Source organism: Mus pahari, chromosome X (assembly GCF_900095145.1).
Source record: "Mus pahari chromosome X, PAHARI_EIJ_v1.1, whole genome shotgun sequence".
NCBI lineage: Eukaryota > Metazoa > Chordata > Mammalia > Rodentia > Muridae > Mus > Mus pahari.
In genome coordinates this window covers 138,441,188-138,442,530 of record NC_034613.1, presented here as the reverse complement: position 1 = coordinate 138,442,530, position 1,343 = coordinate 138,441,188, and the positions used below count along the sequence as shown (strand labels likewise).

The 1,343-nt window shown below is 45.9% G+C and overlaps 1 protein-coding gene across 1 annotated transcript; it reads left to right on the top strand.

The window, feature by feature from the left end:
* The first annotated feature begins 159 nt into the window (after positions 1 to 159).
* On the top strand, positions 160 to 858 carry LOC110314208 (vesicle transport through interaction with t-SNAREs homolog 1B-like). Its single transcript, XM_021188660.1, has one exon. The coding sequence runs from the start codon at positions 160 to 162 to the stop codon at positions 856 to 858; it is 699 nt and encodes a 232-aa protein (XP_021044319.1).
* Positions 859 to 1,343: the final 485 nt, after the last annotated feature.

Here is a 1,343-nt window from a genome sequence, read left to right as displayed (position 1 = left end):
TGTGCTGTAAGATCAAGAATAGACAAATGGGGCACCTGATTCCGGGAGGCCGAGGTACGGCTGCAGTGATGGCTTCGGGGCTGGGCCCCTGATTGCTGAGGTGGGAGTGTGCCCAGCGCCCGGAGACTCAGTGGCCACAGTTCATGTTCCACCTGCGCCATGGCCACCTCCGCCACCTCCTCCGAGCATTTTGAGAAGCTGCACGAGATCTTCCGAGGCCTCCTTGAAGACCTCCAAGGAGTGCCGGAGCGGCTGCTGGGGACCGCAGGGACAGAAGAGAAGAAGAAGCTGGTCAGAGATTTTGATGAAAAGCAACAGGAAGCAAATGAAACGTTGGCAGAGATGGAGGAAGAGCTACGATATGCACCCCTGACTTTCTGTCACCCCATGATGTCTAAGCTACGAAACTACAGGAAGGACCTTGCTAAACTCCACCCTGAGGTGAGAAGTACACCTTTGACAGCCACACCTGGAGGCCGAGGAGACCTGAAGTATGGCACATATGCCTTGGAGAATGAACATTTCAATCGACTACAGTCTCAAAGAGCATTATTCCTACAAGGCACTGAAAGCCTGAACCGGGCTACCCAAAGCATTGAGTGTTCTCATCGGATTGCCACAGAAACTGACCAAATTGGTTCGGAAATCATAGAAGAGTTGGGGGAGCAACGAGACCAGTTGGAACGTACCAAGAGCAGACTGGTAAACACAAATGAAAACTTGAGTAAAAGCCAGAAGATTCTTCACTCAATGTCCAGGAAAGTGATAACCAACAAGTTGCTGCTCTCCGTCATCATCTTGCTGGAGCTAGCCATACTGGTCAGTCTGGTGTATTACAAATTATTTCCACACCATTGAACTTCTGTAGGGAAGGCATTGTGGACCAGCATCTTACTCTGAATAAATGGTGTTATATAGGTATATGTGTTGCTGCTGTGGGCTAACAGTTCAAGAATGTATTGTCTTGGCAGACTATGGGAGGGAGAGCAATGGAAAACCACTAAAATGTGGAGGAACAGCAACAAGACCAGTATGATATACTAAGGTAATAAATGCTGTTTATGACTCCTTCAAAAAAAAAAAAAAGAATCGACAAATGGGACCTCATAAAATTGCAAAGCAAAAATATACTGTCAATAAGACAAAAAGGCCACCAACGGATTGGGAAAGAATTTTTACCAATCCTAAATCTGATAGGGGACTAATGTCCAATATATACAAAGATCTCAAGAAGTCGAACTCCAAAAGCTCAAATAACCCCATTAAAAAATGGGGTACAGAGCTAAACAAAGAATTCTCAACTGAGGAGTATCAAAGGGCTGAGAAGCACTTGAAAAAATGTT

Coding starts and splice junctions, on each gene's coding strand:
- LOC110314208 (XM_021188660.1), top strand. CDS start 160: ATGGCCACCTCCGCCACCTCCTCCGAGCATTTTGAGAAGCTGCACGAG.